The 22,587-nt window shown below is 54.1% G+C and overlaps 1 protein-coding gene across 10 annotated transcripts in view; it reads left to right on the top strand.

Annotated features, from left to right (window-relative positions):
- The window catches only part of KIAA0513 (KIAA0513 ortholog), a 50,036-nt gene extending 29,367 nt beyond the window's left edge, over nt 1-20,669 (top strand). For 9 of the 10 annotated variants that reach the window (XM_059713919.1, XM_019491165.2, XM_019491166.2 and 6 more), the window contains 11 exons: nt 1,204-1,303; nt 1,614-1,687; nt 2,280-2,350; nt 3,522-3,720; nt 4,656-4,696; nt 4,891-4,975; nt 5,155-5,232; nt 9,797-9,826; nt 13,187-13,267; nt 13,589-13,683; nt 14,183-20,669. In XM_059713919.1, coding sequence (XP_059569902.1) covers nt 1,204-1,303; nt 1,614-1,687; nt 2,280-2,350; nt 3,522-3,720; nt 4,656-4,696; nt 4,891-4,975; nt 5,155-5,232; nt 9,797-9,826; nt 13,187-13,267; nt 13,589-13,683; nt 14,183-14,232 — 904 coding nt within the window. In that variant the 3' untranslated portion in view covers nt 14,233-20,669. The remainder of the gene's footprint in view (nt 1-1,203; nt 1,304-1,613; nt 1,688-2,279; nt 2,351-3,521; nt 3,721-4,655; nt 4,697-4,890; nt 4,976-5,154; nt 5,233-9,796; nt 9,827-13,186; nt 13,268-13,588; nt 13,684-14,182) is intronic. The other variant, XM_019491167.2, reaches the window with a different exon arrangement.
- The last annotated feature ends 1,918 nt before the right edge of the window (nt 20,670-22,587 follow it).

The following is a 22,587-nucleotide window of genomic DNA, read 5'->3' as shown; positions in this document are numbered from 1 at the left end:
ATGCACGTGTGTGTTGTGGGGAGGGAGAGAGGTGCCGTGACCTGGCCTCCCTGCCTTGCTCGGTGCCCCCAGCCCTGTCCCAACATGCGCCCGCCTGGACCCGTGCTGCTACCCCCGGGGCCTTTTGCTCTCCGTGCTGCTGCCTGGACCTGGACCTGGACCGCAGTCCCCGAGCAGAGAAATGGATGGAGCCGGGTTGCCGGGTCTGTCTTTGCAGAGCCTTCCTCTGTCAAACGGGGCCAGCCCGTCTTGGCAGTGCTCAGAGGGAAACCATCCTGGACCCCTGGCATCTGTGTCCTGCATGGATCCCTGATGTCTGTCCGTGCAGGAGGAGCTGGTGTAGAGGCACTACCTCTCCCCCTTGCAGGGGCAAACATCTTGCAAACATCTCCAGCCCGTGTCGTCCAGCCCCCAGCCTGTCCTGGGTGACAGGAGCTAATGAATCCCCATTGCAGCAGCTTAGCGGCTGTCACAGGCGTTCGGATCATGTCACAGGATCCCTTCAGCGCCTGAACAAGCTCCATCAGGAAGCTCCTCTTCCCGGGAGGCAGCTGCAGAGCCGCGCTGCTCTGGCAGGCTGGATCCTTCTTCCTCCTCTTTTCTAGCCTGAACCATTTGTTCTCACAACAGCCTAGTCCTTTAGCTCAAGTAGCCCCCGGCGGCTTGTGCCTGGTGTATTTATAGACAGCAAAGCCCTCCCCTTCGTTCTGCTAGGCGAATGAAGCCCCGCTCCTCCAGTCTTTTCCCATCAGATGTGCTGTCCATCCCCATGGTCTTCCTGGCAGCCCCTACTCTGGTTGGCATGATCTGCCTTGGACAGGCGGTGCGGAGAGCTGAGCGGTGTAGGATTTTCCCCGTGCCTTGCACGCAGTGTTCAGAGTTTCCTGCTTCTTCTAGTGCTGCCTTTCTTTGCTCGCCCTGGGAGCATGGTTGCCGCTTGCATAATAAGCGTGCTCTGCTCAGCGATCCGTGAAGCTGAGCAGAAATGAAATCCGGGAGCGCCGCATCGAGGAGCACAGACCGGGGTAGAAAGGAGGGGCGGGAGTAGCAGAGCCGTGCAGTAACCCAGGGGTGTCCTACCCAGGGAGCTGTTCCCTTGCTGCTAATCGGGGCCTTTCCCAACACATTGCACTTCTCTGAGCCAACGCATGCAGGCTTGGGAGCCGGGGATGTGTTTCAGTGCAGACGTGCTTTCCATTGCAGGGAGGACCTGGACCAGGAGGAGAAGGCCAAGTTTGGGGAGCTGTGCAGCGGCGAGAACGGCAAAGGCCGGGAGTGGTTCGCGAGATACGTGAGCGCTCAGGTGAGGGAGCGCGGCTATCTTGTCTTAGGAGGGAGGGCCGTGGCAAAGATAGGCTGTTGCTCTACTGCTGCCTTCTGCTGTGCCGATGATGTGTCCATCACGGTCTCGGGGAGGTTGAGCCTTGGAGAGAGCTCCCCAAATTGACAGTCCTCTTGGATAAACTCTCCAAGACACATTGTGTGCTTGAAACTCCCTCCTGATGGGCCAGGCCAGCTCTGTGGCATGCCTTTGAGGGCAGCCCATGACCAAGAAACCTCCTAGTTTCACCTCCCCTTCCGAGTGTTGATGCCAGCTTTGTCTGTGCTTGCAGCGCTGCAACTCCAAGTGCGTCTCTGAGCAGACCTTCTACCGGCTGGTGCAGTCCTTCGCCGTCGTGCTCTTCGAGTAAGTCATGCTGGATGGGAAAGCAATACGTTTGGGTGCCTAATGCTTGCTTGCTGGTGCGTTAAAGCCACCATGCTGCCCTGTTGCTGGAGAGCAGCTGAGGCTGAATCAAACCTCAGCCCTACGCTGCTTCGTGGTTGGTGTCGATGCCCTGTTTAAATGCAGGGCACAGTCTTTGGTGGGACCTGCCCAATCCAGCCACTGCACCCACCTTGCTCCCAGCTGGTTGCTTGGCTCCTAATTTGCTTGCAGGTCCTTCAGCTTGGCAGCCACATACTGGGGGAGCAAAGTGCGCACCACCATGGCTGATGCTAGGAAGCAGAGGGTCTAGCAGGGTGTGAGACCCGCAGATGCCTCCCACCGCTACTACTCATAGCAGAGTGCAATGCAGACCAGGGAGCCGGGGGGATTAGGATGAGAGGATGCAGGGTGTCTGGGGTACGTTCCCAAATGAGATCCTCAATAACAAGTGTGACCCAGACCCAAACCACGTGACACTCCTGCTCCTGGGACCAGCGCCGGCCAGGCATGGGGTTTTGCTGCTTTGGCTACCTCTGCTTGATCCTTCCACCTCTTCCCCCTCCATTTCCAGGTGTCACCAGATGGACGACTTCGGCCCTGCCAAAAACCTGATGACCATGTGCTTCACGTATTACTACGTCGGTAAGAGGCTCCAGCTGGCCAGCTGCTTTGTGGCTGGAGGAGACGGGGCGTTGACACGACTTGGCATTGTAAAGCGACCTCAGCAGTGCAATCAAGAGGTGTGATTGCAACCCTGGGAGATGCACCCGAGCCAGCTTCTCTCCAGCCAGTTTGGGTACCAGTAGCAGTGAAGCCACAGGGTTGTGGACTTCAGTGTGGGCTGTGCATGCCAGCTGGGACCTGGGTGGCCTATTCAGGCTGCCAGTCTATGCAGAAGCTACTTCACTGTGTCTCCAGTGCTTCTGGTCCCCAAGCAAGTTTGGGAGTGTCGGCCCTGCTGCCAGCCCCCTCCACTAGCAGGTCAGACATGCTCTTGAAGCAGGATGGGGGGGTTGCTAGCTGAAGAAGTGCCCTTATCTCAGGATTGCAACTGGGCCTAGTGTCATACACCCCCGTGTCCAGCTCTGGTGCAACCTCATGCCTTGGCTTCCACATATGCTGGAAATTAGCCCTCTCTATCTTCAAAAACACCTAAAATTGCCACCCCCAAATGATAACCCGCGTGGTGCAGCCAGTGCAGAAATGCAGAGGTTCGTCCTGAGCTCGGGGCAGCTCGTTTCGGGGGCTCTTTGCATGGAGACTTGGTGACATGGTATACGGAGAGGGCGAGGAGAGGTGAGAGGAGGTACATTGCAGGGTGAGAAGTGGGTAGGGGTTTATCAGGTACCAGCTGCTCTACAAGACCTGTCCTTCTGCCCGTTCTTCTTCCTTGAGGATCGAGTGCTGAGCTGTGGTCATTTAGCTTTGACTGGAAGAAGTGAATGAAACAATCATCAAAGAATGATAATAATGCAAGAATAATGGTATAAGACTGATACATATAAGACTGATATAAGAATAATGAAAGAAGTCAATTAGTGCTGTTTCGCTTTCACTTGCTTCCGGGTAAGAGCAGACCCACGGGCAGCTGACACTTGGCAAATGTCTGCCCCTATTAATTCCCCAGAGTTTGGGCATCTGACAGTCCTACCTTACTGATTTAGTCCATGCCTGGGTAAAAGCCTGGCCTGTCCAGGTACCATCACGTGGAGCAAGAGCTCGGGGAGCCCATCACTCAAGCCCAGCCGTGTAGGAGAGGGCAGTGCCCCCTTGCCACGGGGGCTCAGCTGAAGGGAGCTGCCTTTTCTCGTAGGGAAAATGCACACGTTGCCCTCCGAGGCGAAGGAGAAGCCCGTGGGGAGCATCGACTCGTACCTGAAGTCAGCCAACAGCTGGCTGGCCGAGAAGAAGGACATTGCGGAGAGACTCCTCAAGAACACGTCGGCCAAGACCGAGAACATGAAAGGCTTCTTCGGGGGGCTGGAGACCAAGTTCATGGGCCGGAAGAGCGAGTGAGTGTCCTCTCTGCTTGTGCTGGGGGTGGGGAGTGCCGGAGCCCGGGGCTAGAGACAAACGGGATGGATGAGCGACCTGACCATCAATAGGGCACATCTACACCATGTCCCCAGCACTTCTGGGGCGCTTCTTGCAAGCAACACCCCCTCTTTCCTGTTCTCCCACGCCAGCTGTGGGGTGGACATACCCCATCAACCTTCCCCCTGGTGCATGGAGCTGCACCATCCCTGAAGACCTGTGTATTTGGGTTGGGAGCAGCAGATTGCAGACTGCATGGCTGACTGCAGTGGCTTGGTGGTCGCAGCTGCTGGCAGCTCGTCCTTTCCAGCTCCTGCAGCCTATTAAAGAGAATCAAATGCTGCCTGGCCTTAGGAACAGTCGGCTGTGGTTGCTGTGGGGATGTGTTGGGTGAAGGGAAGGGGACCACAACAGGACGGGGAGGTGTCCAGATGAAACCCTGGGGCACACCCTGGTCTTTGCCAGTCAGCCGTCCCAGAAGGTGGGATCAAGGGGATGCACCGTTAACCCCTGCAAGCTCCCTGTGCCTCGGTTTCCCCATCCTGCCCAGTGGGTGTGAGGTGCATGCATGCATCATAACGAGCAGAGTGTGGTTGGGGAGCACACAGAGACTTTCTAGTGGCTCTGGAGAGGGAAGCTGGTTTCCACCTCCTGCACCAGGCTGATCGAGCTCTAGCCAGAGTATTCTGACAGCAAGTCAACCTCAAGCTCTCTCAGCCCGTGTGTCTTGGCCCTGCATCCCAGCAGCAGCTCTGGAGGAGCTGGGTTATTAGAAAATAAATGATGCTCTCCCTTGCCATCATCGTTTGAAAGGGTCTTATTGCACGGGCAGACAGAGTTGGAGCTGGCTTTGATGGGGCATCCATCAATGGCAGAGAGAGAGGCTCTGACTGCTACGATCTTTGTGCTGCAGGGACATCGAGGACAAGCCCAAGGAGAAGCTGCAGAAGACAGGTGAGCATGGCAGGCTTCTCTATAGGACCCTCCAGATCTGGGCTTGGAGGGGGTGGCTCAGCCATAGGGAGCAACGTGGCTTCCCAGCGGTGGAGGTGGAGATGGGAGGGGTGTCGGAAACCAGGAGAAGCTTTGCCCCTGGGGTGCTGAGTCTGCATGTGAAGCTGGGCGCATGACCGCGTGTTTCCCTGCAGTTTCCATGCAGAGCCCCGAGGACGAGGAGGAGAAGAAGGGGGAGAAGATCTACCTGTACATGCACCTGAAGCAGCAGCCCATCTGGTAAGCACCGGTGCCCCGTCTTCAGCTGCGGCTGCAAGGAGCTAGCTGTGCCCTGGCTTCCTGGGCTCATGTCACTCCTCTCAGATGCATAGTCTTTGGCTGGACACTGCACCTGCATGTGCAGATGCTCCCCAAGCCATTCCTGCCCCGGTCTCCAGTGCCGTCTCCTTGTCCTGCAGGCACACCCTGCGGTTTTGGAACGCGGCTTTCTTCGACGCCGTCCACTGCGAGAGGAGGAAGAGGTCTCCAACCACCAGGTAAGATGCTAGTGCTATGTCCTGCCTGGCCCTGGCAAGGCCTGGTGCAGGGGTGGTGGGGGGAGAGCTGCCCTCGTCCTCCCCTGCCTCTCCCAAAGGGTGACTGCTGCAGCCCAGCTCTTCGATTCTGCTGCCTGGGGAAGTCTGTTCCCACAGGTAACGCAAGGGCTAACCATGCCCCCTCTGCCTGGGACCTGGGTGGGGAGTCCAATCCCCCATCCTTCCTCCTGGAGGTGCCTGGCATGGAGATTAGAAGTTGCCGTTACCTTGTGGCAGGTCATTACTGAGCTGGATCTTCCTGGGACAGGGCTGGGGACCAGGCTTGTTGGTGACAGCAGCAATGGGTGCCATCTAAGCCAACCACTTAGACCAGCAGGTCACCCATCGAGGGTCACAGTGTGGCAGGCTGGCAGGGTCCCTAGGTGGGTTGTGAAGACAGCATCCTCTGGGGACAGGGGAAGCCACAGAAATCATGTGTGTCCAAACCAAACTAGCTGGAAACGTTATACTTCTGTGTCAAGACCCCAGTCTTCCAGCCTGCTTTTTTCCTGCTGCTCTCGCCTGGATAAAGCTACATCGCTGACTGCAGGAGAAAGCAATGACAAATTATTCCAGGTGGCAATATTTGGAATAACACCCCCTAGGCTGAGTGGTGGTAGGGAGCCAGAGGAAAGCACACGTGGTCTGAGCACATGGGCCTAGATCCTGTTAAAGGATTTAGAGGTGTAAATGGCTCCGAGGGGATGCAATGCATCCGGGCTCTGGCCAGGGTTTGCTCTGTTTGCTCTTGTATTTTAAAGCAAGAGTTACACTAGCGCAGATGTGGGACAGGCTGGGAACCAGGGAAGGAAGCTGACCGGGAGCAGGAGTGCAAATGACTCTTCTTGTTGCTGAATTCAGTGTCGAAAGCAGCAGCTTAGCTACAGGGAGGAGTCGGTTCAGGTTTTGTGTTCTCTCGGGGCACGGCTGTGTGGCCTGCAGCGGGGAGCAGGCGGGGAGCACGTGCTTAGAAAGAACATGTATTGTTTTTTACCCAGCACTGTTTCTTTAAGAAAGGTAGCACAGTGCTAGGCCGGGACTTGGAAGATTCGGCTGAGTTTCTCCCATGTGTGGACTCGCTGGGTGACCCCCAGCAGGTCACGCCTCTCCCGTGGCCTCAGTGTTGATGCCTGTGAAATGGGGACATGAGCACTCGTGCTTCTTCACGTTTGCAAATGCTTTGAGGCTTTGACAACCACCCGGCAGGCCTAAGCATTGCAATGCAGCATTCACCTCTGAGCAGTCGTTCTCATTTCACCTGGAGTGGAGAAAGCAGCCTGGGTTTCCAGGGCCTGAAGCTGCCTGGTGGACTGATGACAGCTGGCATGTTTCCATCACCTCGCGTGTGCCGACAGAAGCACCTATTGAAGCGCCGTGCCACGTGTTTTTGCATTGACTAGGTATAAAATTAGCAGGCGCGAGTGTTTTGCAAGGACAGATGCCGTTCCCAGCTGCGATGCCGTTCCCAATTAACCTGATGGCTGATTTCCCTGCTCTACAACAAGACGTTATCACCAAGAAGTGCTGGGGAGCCGCTGCCTGCAGTGCCCCCGAGATCGCCGCAGTGCCAGGACAGGCCCCAGTACCCTGCCTGCCTCTCCCGGGAGGGCAAGAGCCCAGCTCCTGAACATGACTGGGGACTGAGACTCATCAGAGAGCAGCAGCAAGCATAGCAGGTGGAGCAGGTGTTGGGGTGTAGCGTTGGCAAGCGTTGCAGCTGAGTCTGCTGCAGCTTTTATTACAGGCCATGAAACGCTTGGTACAGGTGGTCAGAGGGGCAGCGTGAGCTGGCACAAGCTTTCAAGATGCCCTACCCCATTTCCTGGGGGAAGAAATGGGACTGGAAGATGCAAGGCAGTGCTGCGTGGTAGTGACTGGCACAGGCAAGACTCCAGTGACGGTATCCACGCTTGGTGCCTGCAAGGGCCAGAGTAACACAGAGCTCCTTGAACAGCGGGGTGCAAAGTGCACCTCGCTGAGACAGCAATCACGATACTCCCAGGAGCCGTGGGGCTTTTCGGCAGGCTTCTGGCAGCAGTGTCGTGGCATAAAGCTGAGTCAGGTGAGCTGGAAATCCTGCCCTCGCTCAGCACCTAATGACTCAGGGGTGGCTTGGTTTGTGCTGCTGTGGTCCCTAGATGCCTCGTCTCCCCTCCTGCTTCAGCTGCCACCACATGTTTGGGGGGGAGTGGGGGTCACAAATTGCCCTGCCTTGGATTTTTGCACCGTAGCTCTTTCTGCAATCTCTAAACCTCAAACTGGGCTGGTTCCTGCTGCAGCCTGGTAGCATTTGGATAGCACTCGCCTTCCACCATCCACCCCCATCTCTGCTGGAAGGTCGTGGCAGCTCTAGCCAGGGCTGGAGCAGCCGCGGGGAACTACGGGGGAAATGCAAATGCAGGAGAAATGGCCAACAGCAAGGCAAGAAAGACGGTGACGTGATGGACCAAAATGACTCCGCCTGGCCTGGGCTCGCAGCTGGAAAAAGGGCTTCCCTGCTAACGTGGCAGTCTGGAGTTAAGCGCTGATGTCCTCAGGTGCAGGTCTCAGCGGGAGTTGCATTTGTTGAACCCGAGGAGACATTCGGCAATCACTCGTGTTTGTGGACCGAAGCTCTCGGAGACTGGAGCGAATCCTGAGCCTCAACCTCTCTAGGACGAGCCTTGACGGCTGTGCACAGACATACGTCATTTATCCTAAGAATCCTTCATTAATCCCCCTCCGCCCCCGGAGGATTGTCATCGTTAACCCAGCCACCTCCTGGGAGGGCCAGCTCTTCATCCTCTCGGCTCCCCTACAGCTCTGCTAAGCTCTGCTAAGGAAATATTAGTGAAAGGAAGGTTATACACTCCTGGGTATTACACACTTCTTGAGTAACACAGGAGGTGTTAGTCTTGCCCTTGGTTTTTATTACAGGCAGTTGTTTTGTCACTGAAAACCAAGTGACGTCCTAGGCTGATCAGAGCAAATGGAAGAAGGGTCACGATTCTGAGAGAGATGAAAAAGGGGACTTGGGTGTTTCTGTGACATCCGGGTGATCGAGTACTTGCCCGTCTATCAGGGACGAGCCTTGTTAACGAACAGGCCCAGGTAACCTCACCCAAGAGTTCTAGAAGAGCCGGCCAAGGGGGTCGCTGGCCTGCTGGTGTTTTTATTTGTAATATATTTTGGGATACAAGGGAAATTCAGAAGGATGAGACAAGTGCCAGTGTTACAAAAGGGCGAGGAAGGGGATGCATGTAAATATAGGCCAGTCTGAAAGGCAGTCCCAGGCAAGAAGTTGCTATTGGGTTCACTTGAGAGAGAATGAAAAGAGAGGGCTGTGATGTATCATTCAGTGGGGGGAAAAAACCCCTTGTCAAATAAACCTGGTTTCCTTCTTGGAGTTGATGCATCTGGGGCGAGAGGGGGACAGCGCGGATGCTTTGTAGGTGTTTGATTTAGCAAGTCCGTACCGTTTCGATGTAAAGCTCAGCCTTCTGCAGTCGTGAAGCCTGCATGAAACAGGCTGACAGCTAGCTGGCAGCTCTCGAGGAAGGACGTATGAATAGGGGATCATCCAACAGGGGTGCGGCTCCGTGTGCAGCTAGAAATCCCCCACAGGGACGCTTTCCATCCCGAGCGCCAGAGACCCCCAGCAGCGGAGTGGGGTGTCTCTCCGGCACGTGCTGCATGTTACGTTGTCCCACCACAGCTCCTTTCTCTGGGCACCGTGCAAATCAACACGTAAGGCGCACCGCTCCCCTCCAGCGCGGGCTGGGAAGCAGAGGAGAGGCGAGCTGGCGTCAGGGGTGCCAGCCCCTGTCTCCCAAGCTGGTTCTTGGACCAAATCGTGCCATCTCACAGCGTGGGAGGACTTAAGTGGGTGTGCTGCACGCCAGGCCAGGAACAGGGTCCGTGGCTGGGCTCAGCAAAGCATTGCTGCCCTCCCAAGACCATTCATTTCCTTGGTGTCAGGCTAGGAAGGGCTCCAGGAGTCTGGGCAGAATTGAGCCCATGCTGAAGTCCTGCTTGAGGCAGACTCATGGTAGCTGGGGGCAGTTTGCCTGAGTTAGGACACTGGTCTCTCCTCCTCTGCATTCAACAGGAGGAGAGACACCTCCTAACGCGTCTCTTAAGAGACTTGCGTTCCTGTTGCTGCAAGGTGCATCGGGGAAAGAGCCATCCAGGGCAGTCTCTCTGCTTCTAACCAAGCCTTCCCCTCCAAACTGGGTTTCTCTCCCTCCCTCTTCAGCAAACCAGGCCCCGAAAGAAGCAGCTCTGCCTTGAATCCTTCCCCGGGACTGTTAACCAAAGTGCTAGGGTCCCGCCGTCACGGCTGTAGCAGAAACGCCAGGAGAGGAGCTGAGTTTTGGGGGTGATCGTTCACGGTTGGGGAGGGGGAGCCTTTGATTTCCTCTCTGTCTCTAATGACTTTCTTTTCTTTCCTTCATCTCTTCTTCTCTTTTTTTTTCTCTCCATCCATATATCTTGCATGATCTTTAACACGTAACCTTTGTTGGCCCTGTTTCTGCTGCCGCTCCAGAGGGAACGCTGGAGAGGAAGAGGAAAAGAGGTGTGTCTGTCCACATTACTTTGTCACATTGCTTTTTTGCTTTGGTTTGTTTTTGGCACTTGCGCTGACTCGCTTTAGGTCCAAATCTTGCCCTTTCCCTAAAACACCATCGGGGCAGAGTGGGCTAGGCAAGGCCTTGTGCAATGGCAGCCCCTGAAGCTCCAGGACACGTTGGTGTCAGTTAATCCTTAATAAATAGATGGGGTTGATGTTAAAGGGTACTTAATCACAAGAGGCAGCATTGAGGCCTCGGGAAGGAGCAAGGCCCATGATGGATGGGGCACAGTGTGATTTATTCTTCTGTTTTCCATCTTGCACGCTGACATCCATTTCAAGGGCAGTGTTTGGACGCAAAGGGAGTCTCCTAGAAGGGGGGATGCCATCCTACCCCTTCTTCCTGCTCTTTTTTGTTGTTGTTTTTAAGCTTTCTTTTGCTAACGATGCTGTGAAATCGCATTGCCCTACACGTTGCTTTTCTCCCCCTTGTTTCCTTGCGTCCGCGCAGTGCTGACTAGAGCTGTCCGCGGCCTGCTGGCGTTGTGCATTCCCAGTGCTGCCGTTGGTCGAGATGTGTGGCTGATTTGAAATCCTGCCTTTTCCTTTCCGGAGGCTTGGCATGATGGCCCACTTAAACAAAATGCAAAGGGGAATCATGCAATCATAGAAAATGAGGGTTGGAAGGGACTTCAGGTGGTCACATCTAGTCCAACCCCTTGCCCCAAGTAGGAGCATCCCAGCTAGGGCTTTGTCTACCTGGGTCTTAAAAACCTCCAGAGGTGGAGTCCACCTCTCTGGGTAAACTGCCCCAGTGCTTCACTACCCTCCTAGTGAGAAAGTTTTCCCTAATATCCAACCTCAACTTTTCTTGCTGCAGCTTGAGATCATTGCTCGTTGCTCCTTGCTCCACCAAGGAGGGGACAGCTGGCAGCTGGAGCTGGGGAAGGGATCTGTGATCTACATATGGATGTTAGATCTTTGATGTCTGATCTTGGAATGACTCATATAAGGGATGACCCAAAAATTAACCAAAAAGGAGCCTCTTTGGAGCTCCCAGAGAAGGTCTTAGAGGGAAAGTCCTTGTGGGCTCGACCTGGGCTAGATGTGCATGTCAAGACTGCTGCAATTTGGGCTGGAGGGCAAGGCCTGAGCTAAATGGGACTGAAGTCAGGCCCAGTCTTTATATCAGGTCTGTGCAGGCACAAGGGTTCATTTTAGCTGGATGCTCAGCAATCCTTATAACTGCTCACTAGATTTGGGGTCCCCTGGTGCTCTATACAGTCCAATGCCCATAGCTTAGCTTATGGGTTTCTTTGCAGAGGACCTGAATTTTGGCAGCTCGTTTTGCAGTGCCTGGGTAACTCTTTCCCCAGCACCATTAAATCGTACAGCAGATAATTTAGTGTAATCACCTTTTGGTATGGATGAAGGCAATCATCCGTGGTGGTCCTTTTGGAGCAGCACAAAGATCAAAGTCTTTCACTAGCGCTACATCATTTTCCTTTTGCAAACACATTATCCCTGAATTAAAGCCCGGAAACCTTTTCAATTTCTCTTGGTCGCTTTGATCTTTCTCTGCTTCATCAGGCCTTTACAAAGGCAGGAGAACCTAAATCAGCTTCCTCTCTCCCTGGGCCCAGGAGATCTGCAAAGTGTTGCTTCTGGATTTGAAGGCACTTGAATTAGTTTCCCCACTTCTCCAGCTTTAGGATCAGGAGGTGCATTTTAACGGTTATAGTGAGTTTTATCCAGGCAGACTTTGCACATCTTCTAGGCCTTTAGGCCTACCCCTCCATTTTCCACTACAGCAATGCAACCCTTGCTGATTTAGGCACCTACACTGCCAGTTTTGCAGCCTTTCCTCGCAAGGTGACCCAAAGGCCTGCTCATTTTGGGAAGGATTTTCAAGATTGAGCCCAGCCTAAGTGAGGTCTGAAGAAGCTGTGGCCAGGCGCCCTTTTTAGCAGGAGCAGAAATTTGTGCCATCAAGGCTTGAATGAGTCTCATCCCGGGGTCCACCCTTTCCCCTGTGATGCAGCACCTCCGGGTCCCACGTCACACGTGCGCTAAAAGCTTGCTTTCCATCCCTGTCGTTCTCCTCCTTCTTCACTTTATTCCTTCTACCTGCTCCTTTCTCCGTCCCTTTCCTTCCTCCTTGCCTGGCTTGTAACCATCATCTGGCTTCGGGAAAGGGCTGGCTTGAGCCCCGGACACCAGCCTTCCCCGCGTAACTGTCTTTCACTCTCGTTGGCATCCATTGAGTATGGCAGGATGACCTTCTGCGATGGTAGTTTTCCTGTGAAAGCCCAGCCAGATCAGACCTCCGATGGGGGAGACCCACAGCTCCCTGGTGCTAGTTTTGAGTCGCCTTTTGCATGCAGGATGGGACAGGGAGGGTCCAAAGTCAGGTAGTGTCCGACCAGCGCAATCCAATGGACCGATGCTCAGATTGGCCCGCACCTAGTACCCTTTCCAGGGACATAGCATAGACGTCCCCGGGATTGTGTAGATCAAGCTGTATCTCTAGGAGAGGATGGGACAAGATGCTTTGGGGCCCCGTAGTCCTCGTGGAGAGAACAGCCTGTGTCTCGTTTCAAACTCCTCGCGAATCGATGAGCTGTGCGATGATCGCTGGCCTGGGAAGCTCATGTCTCCTTGCTCGCAGTGGTCCAATATAATGTGCTTTGCAGTCCAATTTGAGCCACAAAGTGCAGCAGATAGCATGCTAACCCAGGCGCTGGCTTCGCCGTCATCACTCTGCAGCCCCAGGAGAGACCGGCATAATCAAGGGCATCCCGCCTCGCTTCCTTAGGTTGAATTTCTGTCATTTTAAAGTTTATTTTTTTGGAGAAAGAGCCCAGCTCTCTGGGAAACTGTGCTGGTTGGAAAGCAGTTGAGAAGCACGCCCTCAGCTGAACAGCTGCAAGGTGCTGGGTTTTTTGGCCCGCGAGATTTTAATGGAGGTGGGGCGGGATGCTTTACTCTTTGGGACGATGTTGGCATTGCTGCTTCCAGCAGGTAAAATTCATGCCCTTCCCACTGCTGGTGGTGCTAACGGTCTCTCCTAGAGCTGTGCGTGCAAGGCACAAGCCAGTATTTCCCCGCTCTCAAGCCGGCAGTGTAGGGACTCATTGTCAGGCAGAACAAACACAGGTGCTAAAGGGTCCTTTGAGCACGTCAGGAAGGAGGGGTGAAGTCTATCAGCTGCGGTCGCCGAAAGCAGGAGTGACCGTGGGTGCTGTGCACCTGAGGTCCTCTCCTGGCTGCCCCCGAGGCCAGCACGGCGTGGGTAGCCCATCTCTTGGTGGGGTGGGAGGGTGGCGTGGAGGCTTTCCGGTACAAGATCTGCTTGGACGTTTGCAGGGAGAAGTGGTGCCACATGACCCAGGAGGAGCGGGACGACAGCCTGCGGTTTAATGAGAACATCACTTTCGGGCAGCTGGGGTAAGGAGAAGGGGAGACATCAGGGTCCCCCCATGCCAACAGGAAGAAACCCATTGAGCCCTTTGTGCCTAGGACACTGGGGGGAGGTGGAGAAGGCAAAGCAGGGTCTTTGCATCTTATTGCTAGCTGCATAGCAGCACTCTGCCCCGTTTAGCAGCTGCTAGGTGGAGAGTCAGCATCATCCCACTATCATCCCTGCCACTGCCCTTTGGGGACAGACAGTGTGATGAGGGGGGAGGAGAGAAGGGGCCCGCCAGGTGCGGGCATCATGTGCTATCTGTTTGGCCTGCCTGTGCCACACACGTGTGTCTCTTTCCCCAGCACTTTCACTCACAACATGCTGGCATTCGGCCTGACCAAGAAGCTCTGCAACGACTTCTTGAAGAAGCAGGCGGTGATCGGCAATCTGGACGAAGGTAGGGGCAGGTCGGGAGCGATGATGCCCTGAGAGGAGGGTGGGATGCGACTGCCTGGGGCGGTGGGAGAAGTCACCCAGTCTGTAGCAGAGCCTCCTTTGCCAGGGTCAAGAGCACGCGACAGTCTAATGCTGCAAAAGCCTCTCTCAGGTTCTGGTTGATTTGGGATACTTCACCCACTTTCTACTACTTCCCAAGGACAGGAGCATCCCAGGGCAGGGATGGACTTGGGCACTTGGTGAACATGAGCAGGCACTGTGCTGTGGCCAGGTGCGCAGCTGGCATGAATCCTCAGAGCTGCATTGGTATCTGGGGGGTGTCACCAGCTGGTATGATTTATCATGCAAAACTCATCAGGGAAGAGTTGCCTTTCCTTGCTTCCTGGGCCCTGGCTGGTTCAGTTTTGAGGCCTGCTGACCTGGGCACAGCCCCCGCCTGCTCCATTGCATCCTTGCAGCATGCCTAATCTCAGCACTATGTCTCTTCCTCTCCCTTGCAGAGCAATACAAGCTGCTGAGTGACCACATTGAGCAGATGGCTACGGAGTAGCCTTGCGGTTGGTACCCAGGCTCCACAGCAAGGCAGAGAGGAGCGGCTGGCACCAGGAGCCCTCCTCTGGGACCAGCCCGGGCTGCAGCCGGGCTCTTTACAAACCACTGCAATAAACCCGCATGATTGTCAGCAAACCTTCGAGCCGTGCCCTGCAGCCCGTAGACGTAGCAGCGCCGACCAAACCGACCGTCTTCGGAGCCTCCTCCCCTCCAGAGCAGCTCCTTTCCGTCTTCTCCGAGTATCGTGTGTGTCCAGAGTCGCCGCTGAAGATCCCCCGTGCATTTGTGTGGGCTCAGGGGAGGAGCCGTCTTGCTGTATTCCCTTATCCCGAGACAAGCCCCGGTCCTGCCCATGCTGCTGAGAACTTCCCGGCGTTCCCCTGACGTGATCGCTTCAGTAGCAAGCCGTGCTTGAAGGGACTGTTGGCAGGCAGGGGCGAGTGTGTGTGTCTGAGCGCACAGACGTGATGAGTGGGCAATAATGTGGCATCGCCAGCTGCTTGCTGCTTTTTAAGGCTGGCACCTAGCGGCTGATCCAGGTGGAAGCCAGGTCCCTTGCAACGGGCGGCACAGCAGAGACCGAGAGATGCACAATCCTTGCAGAGAGGGTGGGTGGAAAGTTGGAGGCCGATGGCTGCATCAGGCTATTTGTGTTTGTAGGGCACCTTGGCAGGTTAGCATCGGCTGAGCTACAAGCCGGAGATGAGAGCAATCAGTCCTGCCATCTGGATTGTCCCGCTGGCGCCCTAGTATGGTGGGCCGATGTGTTTTGCTTTTTAAAGGGCCTTTAAAAGGAAACGATTACGGTTGGATGCGAGTGGGGGGGATTCTTTAGGGACATAAGTCTGAGGGCACTCAAGGAAGGGACAAGGGACCAGTCTTGGAGGTGCTGGAGCAAGTCTAGAGTCCGGGAGCTTCACTTGGCATCAAACCCTATTGCAATAGGGCTTCCATCTGTAGGAAGGCTGGGAGGCCTGGCAGCTGTTCCCTAGAAGTCAGGAGAGGTGATCCAAGCCCCCTCCTGCAGCAGAAAGGTTTGTCACTCAAATCTTTCAGCAGGAGCAAGGTTCTCCTGGAAAACCTCTGTATTTTCTTTAGAGGGCTGAGTGTTTGCACCCAGGGAGGTGAGTGTCAGGTCCTTGAGGGGCTCCTTGCTGCAGATAGCCAGGCCAGGAAGTGTACCAGAAAATCCTTGTTGCTGGACGTGTCCGTAGCTTTCCCTGTCAGTTAAACGCTTCATCTTCCCTGCTCGCTATTGCTTCCAGCCACTGGTTTGCTGTGGATGTGCTTGGGCTTTGGAAACCCATTTCTGGGTGCAGCCAGCAAGCCTCGGGGGGAGCTTTCCCCCAGGCCTGCTGGCTTCCTGTGCCTCTTCCAATCCTAGTCTTGTTTTTGCAAATCTAATCATCCCACGCTTCTGCTTGCTGAGCCCTTCAGCATCAACCAGCTTCGTCAGCCAGCCAGAAAAGGCCCTGCTGTGAATGCTCACTCTTGTCCCCTGCTTGAGTGACTCCAGTCTCTCTTGATGCCGCTCACTCAGTGCAGCAGAGCACGCAGGCTTTGGTCTTTCTGAGGCATCAGCGGGTCTTGGAGGACAGGGACGGCAAAGCCAGGTCTGCAGGATGGTGCAGGGACTGGAAAGACAGGACACGAGTTGCTCGGAGAAAGTGAAGCACTCTCAGTATCTGGACAGAACTGTTGCTGTGTCTCTTAATGCATTTGCAAGGGATGGTGGTTCCCTCGTGCAGGCTGCATTAGCAGAGCACACCACAGCTCCTTAGAAATGGATGGAGACCAGCTAGAGCTGAGCAGACACCAGCTTTGAACCACTTAGATGATGTTCTCTGAGCTTTGCATAGACTTGCCGTGTCAGGAGCTTGCTCTCACGCACCCATTAAGTGTCTTCCTTTGTTTCGTGGCTGGAATGTATTTTGCTAGCCTTCCTTTAACGGGGGGCTGCCTCCCCAAGGAGGTGGGTGCGTGCATGCACCAGCTGCCAGTCGAATGAACAGAATAGGGTACTCAACCCCCATACATGCCAGGCTGGGAGATGAGCAGCTTGGAGTTTGTTTGCTGTCCGGCTGGCTCAGCTTCTGCAGTCTGCTCCTCCGCTTGCCGCACAGATGAGCAGCGGGGATGAGCTGGTTCCTGAGCTGGAGGAGTTGCTTCTGAAACATCCTTACTGTCTAGAAACAAGTCTTGAATGAATCTCATCTGAGCACCAGGGGCCAGGGAGACATGCGGGGCGGGAGCGAGAGAGAAGCATTAGAAGGGAATCATCTCCCAGATCTCCCTGGGCATTTGCAAGTGTTTAAAGCCCCTTCTCATTAAAAAGGAAGAGAATTGAGCCCACCTCCCCACTATCTGCCTCTACAGCTTAATTCAGCACGCAGTAGCTAATAACATCATCCCCGACGGGGAGCTATTCTGGATCCATTGCTCCCCAGATTCTTTGTTAGCATTGGCTTGATCTCCAGCCTCGTTGTCCTGGGATTGATTTCCCTCCTGTCCTGGAGAAGGAAACAGCTTGTAAATTTGCAGAAGAGGTGGATGTCAGATAAAATCCCAAGCCATTGGTAAGAGCCAACTGCAGCGTGTTTGCAGAGGTGCTGTGCACTAGCAAAGCATCCGTCATGGGCGATGCCCTGCTCCTCTGAGGCACCTGGAGGGGTTTGCAATTTGCAGCTGGCTTTTCCAGTTGGCTTTTTTTTAAGCTGAGGCCATCCCAATTCCCCTGTAAGAACATGCCGAGGAGTTTAAAGCTTCCTCCTAGCTGTCGTGATGGTTCAGTGACTGCTTGAAACATGAGGGAGTTAAAAAAGGAAAGCAATGGAGGCAAAACATGTTGGGCTATTTCTAGGGACCCTCAGTTCATGACAGAGCCTATATTGTAGGTAGAGTCCATGGCTTTTTCCTGGCAATAATTGTTTTGGACCCGGGGGGCTTTCAAAGGACAACTTGCAGACACATGTGCTGCCCTTCTAGCTGCCGGCCTTGTGGTCCCTGCTGCATCTGTCCTCTCTTGGCACATTGCACTGAGAAAAGGTGGGACGTTAGACCCCCCACCCGGGTATCTTGTGCAGCGCTGCAGGGATCTTCCACCTGGATTTTGCCACTTCCTCATAACAGTCTTTGCAGCGATGCCCTGGGTGATCTCCAGATGTGTTCCCAGCTGTGCCAGCAGCAGCGTGATTGTTGTGCCCTGCCTGGAGCAGTTGATAGCAGCCAAGCATTTAGAGAGGAAGGGGCGACTAGGACTGTCCGTGCAATATCCCAGTGATTTTAAAAAGGGAGCAGACAGGTTTTAGTATATTTAGGGGGGTTTAAGAGCAGCTCGCGACATGGAAACGGGCGCCTTGTAGCAAAACTCAGGAACCTCTGAGATCCGTGCTGGATCTGCCCCTACGCAGGGGGAACATGACACACAGCGGGAGCTAACGCCGAGGCGACCAAGCTCAGCACGGAGGAGGGCAAAAGGCAGGTGGGATCGCAGCTCCTTCCTGCACGGGGGCAGCCGTCGAATGGGATTTCCCAGAAACCTCCAAAGTCGCAACAGAAATTCAGCTGCCGTCCGCTCTCTCGGTGCGGGGACGTTGCCGTGTGCTCGAAGCTCGGTCTCTGCTCAGAAGTATTACCGTCCTTGCATCGTGCGTGTACGTGAGCCTGCATTTCAAGGGACGTTGGGACCACCCTGCCCCGTGCTGTCGGGTCTGTGCTGTAGCATACATAGCATAGCCATCCTTTAATGTAACCCCTTTGGCTTGTGGGTCCCGACTCGGTAGAACAGCGTTTCATGTTAGCAGCCTCTCCGCATCTCCACCGTGCAAGTCTGATGTCCGGTTCTCCAGCGCGTGTTGAAAGAGAGAAAAAAGCCAACAATTTTGGACCTCTCTCAGGAAGCACCATGTGAAACATCCTCCAGGACCACGGGACAATCTTGCAGTGCTGAGAAGCAGCAACGTTTGGTGCTGGCAATCCAGCCAAGTTGTGATTTTTTTTTTTTATTCATGAAAACTGAAGGGGAAAGCAGGTCCTCTTCCCTGCTCGATGCTTGGCCACTTCTCAGCTGTGCTCGTGGTGTGACTGTCCATCGCTTGCAGCGAGGTCTCGTTTGTGTAATAAGCAGTGCCCGCGATCTGGTTCTGCGCAGACAGGTAGAAGCCGCAGCTGTCAGCGCAAACGAGAGCAGGGCCTACAACAGGCTAACGAGACCGTGCTCTGCATCAGGGAGGTGGGAGCCGCCGCACAGTGCTGTGCTGGCCCCGCGCCCCAGATGCTTCCTCCTGGAGTCACGCTGCTATCCCTCTCCCGTCCCCCTGCACCATTCGGGCCAGATGCTGTATGCAATTTGCAGCACAGAGCAGGACAAAGGACCATGCCTCTGGGCAGTGAGCAGTGGCTCTCCTATGAGACGTGAGCCACCCCGAGGAGAAGGACCCTGCAAGTCTGACAGACCGCAGTGACCACTCTCCCTCCCATGCAGACCCCCAAGGAGGCAGGAAAAAGGGAGCAATGCCAACCCCACTCTGTAACCAGGCTTTGGAGAAATTATATTAGGTGCCCATGGTCTAAAGGAGGTCTTGTGTCCTAACACCATTGCTGCAGTAGCCAGGACCAGCAAAGTACTTAGGCACATGTCTACCTCGAAGTTTGGGATTTGAGTGGGGTGGGTCACCTGCTTGGAGGTATGCACCCGCTTACGAGCTGTTTGGGTCAGAGCCCAGGGCTCTGCTGACCTTTGCCGTGTGTTTTGAACTTAGTCAGGCCTCCACTTCCTTCTTTAAAACTGTCCTACAGAGGAGGCCCCCAGGTTTGCACTGTACACGGTCACGATGGAGACCCGAGGCTTTCACCCTGGCAATATGTGAATCCTTGCAATCATGCAATGATTGCAATATGCAGTGATTGCCCCGAGTTAAACATTTGTGGGTTTAATGCAATCATTGCATTGCGATGCAATCATTCCCTTGTCAAGGAGCTGCTAATTCAACCCCCCCATAATTATGTGTCTTGAGAAAAGCATCTCATTGCTGACTGGTCACGGCTTTCCCCCTCTTTAAATCTGAGACTGAGACATGAGGTTCCCAAAGGTCCTTTGCTTGTGTTGCTTTCTGTCCTTCTCCTGATGCCCCCGACCTGGTCTCCCAGTCAGAGGAGCAATAACTTGACCTTGGCTTGGGTCAAACCGGACAGAATAGGTTGAACCTTGCTCTGAGCATCAGTCAAGGTGGTAGGGAAACGGTGGACCTCATCAGTCAAGCCCACGCTGCGTTGCTTGAAGGAGGAGGTTTTGGAAATGCTAGTTTCTGGGTTGCATTTCAAGCTGGACTTGTGGGAGAGTCAGCTGAAAGGAGTGAAAGGGCAGCTCTCTGTTGGTCCACTGGCCAAACACCTCCCGTCCAAACGGGTAATGGCACAGCGTGGGCAAGAGCATTTCAGAAACTGCCCTGCGGTCTCCTTTTGAGATGGGTGTCTCTGCTCCAGAAGGTCACAGTAAGAAGGGCTCTGCTCAGGAGATGCAGTGAGATCCAGCATGCAGCTGGGAAGGGTTTGGGGAGAGTTCAGGTCATTCCAGCCACACCTGATCAGAAACCTTAATCATACCGGTCTTTGCTGTCCTCTTGCAAAACATGTTTGTGCCGCTGGAAGCCATACCCCCTCCCCGTCCTGGATCTCGGAGGGGCAGGTCTGGAGGTTGCCTTGCAGAGCCCAAGTTCTGCGTGCGTCTCGCTTCTCCGGGGGTTTTGAGATGAGCTCAAAGTTGAACCGTGTGAGGATAAAACACTGCTGGAGGGCTTAGCTGGCACTTGTAGCTGCATTAAAACCGTGTGGTGGATCTCAGACGTATAGGCCAGCCCCATCAATGACCTCTCCACCCTCTCCCAGTAGCAGGGGATTATTAAAGCGTAACCGCTTGTAGGTCCGTTCTCTTTTTTTTTTGGCCCCTGGATTCTTCCTTGGTTCTTTTCCAAACTAGAGAAGTTTAGCAGTGACAATATGTTGTTTGCACGTGTATTTTTCTAAAAAAAAAAAAAAAAAAAAAAGAGAGAGAGAGAGAGACAAAAATATATTAAAAACCTATAAAGTAAAGAAAATGTTTAACTGTATCTCCCCGTGTTGCAGAACGTCCGTGGCTTCCACCGGGGCTCCCGATGCTGTATTTTACTCTTGACATATCCGATCTATATTTGGTCCAAGTTCTGTTGTTTTGACTTTGACGCTGTACGTGACACTTTTGCTGCCATATCGTGTACCGAGCGCGGCTGTGTAGACGATCAATATGTTGTACTTGGATTGTGTGGTTTACGTCCCGTGGGTTTAACGATTTCTCTGAGAACGTTTCCAGACCGGGGTTGAATAACCTGTTCCGATTTTTGACGAGGGAAGAGGCGGGGTGGGGATGGGAATAAATGGTCTGAAGAAATTAGTTTCTAATCCTGTCCTCGCTGTGTGTTGATTTGTGCTGATCGTCTTGGAGCCACGCCGGTGTATGAAGAAGCAACGGCCCTGCTTGAGTTGGAGTCGCTCGATGAGCTAGCGTGGCTCAGGTATACCAGCTTCTTTATCCGGTGGAAATGATGGGACTGGCATGATCCCCAGGCACGTTTAGCTTCTCTGGGTTGAAAGGCCCGGTCGCAGCTGGGCCAACGTAAGCACTGCCATCGATGGGTCAGGCCATCGGTCCATCTTGCCCAGACTCCTGTCACAGTGGAAGCTGAAAGAAGGGGTTTTTCCCCGGTTCCTCTCTCCCTTGCAGCTTCCAGCATAGGAAGCTCTTGATTCAGACACTTACTCCATGCTCAACAGCGACTGATGCCCCTTTCCTCCAAGGACGTGTCCAATCCCTTGTTTGAATCTAACCAACTGATTGGGTTTCATATGCTCCCTGCTCTTTTAGGGACCCAGGTTCTACTTCCACAGCTCCCCAAACTGTCTCCTGTATCATTTTCCCTGCCCAGACACATCCAGTCTATTAAGATCAGTCCTGGTTTTGCTTTTGCCCAAAGGGTAGAGTAGATAGCAGCATAAACTGTCCTTCCTGACCCACAACAGACCCCAGATTTAAAGCCACCTGCCACCACCTAAGCACACCATAGCATGGCCCTTAATCCCAGTGGTGCTATAAAGCATCCCGTGCAGGTAGGAAGCTGAGCAGGGGGATAAGGAACTCATAACATTTGGGTCCCTGGTTCAAATTAGCCTGCTATGCCTAAAAATTGCATCAACTTTTCAATGGATTATGGCCAAGATTGTTCTCGGTCTTCTCTGCCAGGTCACAGCTTGCAGACTGCATCCACAACCGACCCTCTTGCTGGCTATACCGAGCACGAAGCCCTTGGCTTGAATGGGCTGCGCAACACGAATGGGTCTCCCCTTCGAGCGGCCAGGGGCAAGGCGTGTTGTCGGTGGGGCAGGCTCCCGTGTCTTATTCCACTCCCCTTCCAACAGGTCCATCTCACAAGCCTCTACCCTGGGCTGACGCACATGTCAGGCCAGCGATCTTGAGAGAAGATGAGTTCTCTTGATGTCTGCGTGTGGGATATTACTAGTTATTCCCCTGGGAGGGAGAGCTGTGCCTGGCTGACGGCTTCATCTCTCTCTAGCATCTTCAGAAAGCGCCTGTCGCTGTGACACTGAAGTGCCAGGCACTCGTTGCAGTACCTAATTTAGCTCTCAATCCAGCAATGATATACCTACGTTCACTCGATGCATGTGATACATGAGCTCTGTCATTGACCAAGGACAGCGTCGTTAAGCATGTGCATGCATCTTTGCAGGATCGGGGCCTTAACCCCTCAAAGTGTTTTCTTTATATGCTCTTTTGACTTGCAAATGCACAAGCTGTTTGCAGGGCAGAGGCCTTGGCATTTCTCTGACTGACTTATGCAGGATTGCAGGCAGGGAATAATTTGAAGGCTGCCACATTTTTACTGCCTCGCCTTGTGCATATTTTGTGAGCTAAAGGGGAAGCTACGTCAGCAGCAGCCTTGGCAGAGATGTTTTACGGGGCTTTATTTTGCTTGGAGAAATGCAGTCCTGGCCTGCGTGTTGCATCAACGTAAGCAAATGCTGGACGTGGAGGAGCACTTAGCGCAACGTATTGATGGCTGGCAATGGGTTACAGCAGCAGGACACGAGTTGTGTCTCATAAGAAAGCGTGGGTTTCATTTGAAAAGTCTGGCCTTAGTTTTAAAACCTCCCTGAAGCCACCATCAGTGCAGGAAGCAGCTTGACCAGCACCGTGCAGTGGGAATCTGAGCATGGGGGTCAGTCCGGTCTGCTCTCAAGTGTTTTGGTTCGGTGGCCTCCCATCCTCTACCATATTCATTGCACGGAAAGTCGTCCCATTGAC

The sequence above is a fragment of the Alligator mississippiensis genome, chromosome 10 (genome assembly GCF_030867095.1).
Source record: "Alligator mississippiensis isolate rAllMis1 chromosome 10, rAllMis1, whole genome shotgun sequence".
Taxonomy (NCBI): domain Eukaryota; kingdom Metazoa; phylum Chordata; order Crocodylia; family Alligatoridae; genus Alligator; species Alligator mississippiensis.
This window is presented reverse-complemented; position numbering and strand designations above follow the sequence as displayed.